This window comes from Habropoda laboriosa, unplaced genomic scaffold, assembly GCF_001263275.1.
Source record: "Habropoda laboriosa isolate 0110345459 unplaced genomic scaffold, ASM126327v1 scaffold346, whole genome shotgun sequence".
In the NCBI taxonomy this organism is placed as follows: Eukaryota; Metazoa; Arthropoda; class Insecta; order Hymenoptera; family Apidae; genus Habropoda; species Habropoda laboriosa.
In genome coordinates, this window is record NW_017100529.1 from 1,330,656 (window position 1) to 1,333,774 (window position 3,119).

A 3,119-nucleotide genomic window follows, 5' to 3' on the forward strand; every position below is an offset into this window, starting at 1 on the left:
GCAAATAGCGCTAATATACAATATCTAATTACAAAAGCTTGCCAGTACATTTTGGCTACGTTTTATTCACAGTCTGTGCATGTTTTCCATGAGTAAGACTGGATGAGCTTAGCATGACAGAAATTTGTTCTGGTAATGGACATGCAATTAATAGAAGTTCTTCTGAATTATAATATTTACTCAATATCTGATATAGCTGAGTAAATGCAGCACAGACATTGTTTTTTACTGGTCTAAATAAAATAAACTCTGTCTCTTTATTAGAAAGATATAGTTGCATCAGTTGTTGAATTTCAGGACACTTAAATTTAATTATCCGCAATACCTCGCTAATTGCAGCAGCAACATCTTGTGCACTCCCCAGAGCATGTTCTTGAGATGCCTCTGAATTACCAGCATGTAATTTTTCCTTTTCTAATAATTTCAAAATTGGATGTATCAATAAAAATGTTGCATGCTGTATGAGATGTTGACAAGCATATTTTAATGTATTATCCACATGCTTCCTTGAGTCTACTAGCTGCTCCTTCATTTGTGGTGCACCTTCTAATAAAAATTCTAACAGTGCATTATTTGACAATGTAAAAAGTCTTGAACTTTTTTCTAGTAAACCAAATGCTGCTGTCTTAACTTTAGAGAAGTCCAAGCTGTATTCTTTAATAGTAAAATCCACCTGAAATGGTGCAATTTGTTCACGTAATATGAGCAAATGTTTTATTTGAAAAAGTTGTGCATCTAAGGATGTTGCCCTTTTTTCAATCTCTTGGCTTGCAGTTTCTATACTGTTAACACAAAGTAATATTGCTTCCTGACTTAGAGACTGAAAAACAGATCTATCCACACATCTGTATAATCTTGATAGACACACTAATGTCCTACGGACAGTAGGGTACCACATTCCATGAAGATCTGCTGGTGAATTGCCTATATGTGATTTTTGATAAATAGAGTCCATTTCTATGTGATTTCTGGACACAGATTCTGCAATGTTATCATCATTAGATGAAATAGATATTTTTTTCATTTTTGTTTGCCAAGTCTCTTCTCTGATTGATTCTGCTATGTCTTCCATCATTTTTAATTTCTCTGGATATGCTAAATCACCAGGTGATGGATTATAACTTGCAACATCAGAGTGCAAATAAAGATGTGCACGAAATACAAGCCTCTCTTGTACATCATGTAATAATTGTAAACAAATATTTCCAAAACCTTCCAAAGGTTCAAAATTATTTTGAACATGTTCATCTAACATTTCAATTCTTAAGATGCAACAAATTTCAGCTAATGTTTCCAGATGGTTAATATGGATTATAAATGGTCTCAGTGTATCATACAAGGAAGTACATAAACTTTCAAGATATGCTGTTAAACCATTAGTTCGCTTAGAGAAGAATTCATAAAATAATTTGTATTCATCCATTGATGCATGTAATAATAATGCACATGAATTTCTTACCAAACTGCAATGATCACCATTGTATTTTTCCTTTACAGACATTAGAGACTTTTGTACACTACTACCCAATACTAATCCCCTTTGACTCCAATAATATTGATGGCACTCTGATAATAAGCTATCATACTCCTGTCTTTTATAAGACTTTGATTCAATTTGTTCTATAACTGGTCTGGCTTTTGACAAAATAGTTTGAAATCTTCCATAAAAAAGAGCCAAGGCTGCATCTGCATTATCCTGGGAATCATCATTCTCTCTCAAATTTAAAATACTTTCTGTTGTTTTGCTAAACAAATTAAAAATATAATTTTGTATCATAGATATTGCCTTAGATTGACAATGTTTATATTTGATTAAATAAGTGTTGCTTTCTTTAAATGAGGGATTATTTTGCACAAAATCTATATTTCTATCAATTTTATCTAGTATATTAAAGAACATTTCACTGTTCACTGATAATGTAGGTGCTTCAAGTTTCTCCATCATTACATCAATGTCCTTAAAATACTTCACATATTCTGTGATGTTTTCTATTGTAGAATTTAGCTTCCGTTGATCAGAGTCAAGTTGCTCACTGGCATCATAAAGGGACATAGTCTTATCAGAAACTTCTGAATATTGTTTAAACAACATGGTGAAATCTTCTAATGCTTCTTCTATTTGAATGCAAAGTTCGCGACATTCTTGTTGCCTAGCTTGAAGTTCATTAAGGTACAACATGTATTTTACATCTTTTTTGTCCATACACTTTTTTTCTAATGTGGCATAATGTTCTAACAGATCTTGACAGCTTTCTATTTGTACTGATTTCTTAGTTTCTTCACTTGTGCATGTGGTATCACTTGCTTCTTCAGTCTTCACCTTGCTCTCAGGAAATAATTCTTCTTCTAAATTTAATAAACATTCTTTTTGATAATTGGTTAACGGTGCCAAGGAATCCTCTGACAGATCCCATTTGGTTAAGTTATTCGGAATGTTTTTCATTTTGGACATGATCCTCTGTCAGTGAAAATAAATGTTATGAGATGAACGCTTTTAAGAAAAGTGGTATGAGCGCGTATGTCACGCACATACCGTTTTAGAATATAAGTTAAAAAATTCACTTCAAAAAACTGACACCGCAGCAATTACGAATCATAATCGTGAAGTTAAAGCAGGTTTGTCAATTACAGCACAGTGTGTCCATCGAATGAAATGCTAACTATATCAACGTGTAATAATTTTTTCAATAAATTTAAATCGTACATACTATCTGGTTGTTCAGATTAATCAAATGTATTACTCTAAATTGTTGCAATATTATATTGTAGGAAATAGGATATTTGAATTAAAATGAACAACTTTATGGGGAATTTTATTTATTCGCTAAACGTATATTGAAAAATGTTATATTCTACTGTATACGATAAATGTAAAATTAATCTATTAATTTTAGAATTCGATCATATAAATCTTTAATCAACATATTACATTAAATATTTAATTCTTTAAGTAAACAAATTCTTGTCGTATATTTGTAAATCAGATAAGTTAATTTCGTGGCGCACGCGCATCAAGCAGACGAAAACGTTACATTGAAAACAAGATCATATTTTCTTTTATGATTGTATTTAAGCCGTGAAGGTTTGTGTTAAATTATATCGTAAAATATTTCTGTGAT

The 3,119-nt window shown here is 31.4% G+C and overlaps 2 protein-coding genes across 2 annotated transcripts in view; one reads left to right on the forward strand and one right to left on the reverse strand.

Moving 5' to 3' along the window:
• Positions 1-55: 55 nt before the first annotated feature.
• On the reverse strand, positions 56-2,452 carry LOC108576538 (conserved oligomeric Golgi complex subunit 3). The gene has a single exon (XM_017939550.1). The coding sequence runs from the start codon at positions 2,450-2,452 to the stop codon at positions 56-58; it is 2,397 nt and encodes a 798-aa protein (XP_017795039.1).
• Positions 2,453-3,020: 568 nt separating this feature from the next.
• The window catches only part of LOC108576545 (60S ribosomal protein L36), a 704-nt gene continuing 605 nt past the window's right edge, over positions 3,021-3,119 (forward strand). The window contains exon 1 of the mRNA XM_017939558.1: positions 3,021-3,082. The gene's annotated coding sequence lies outside the window, so the exon portion shown is untranslated. The remainder of the gene's footprint in view (positions 3,083-3,119) is intronic.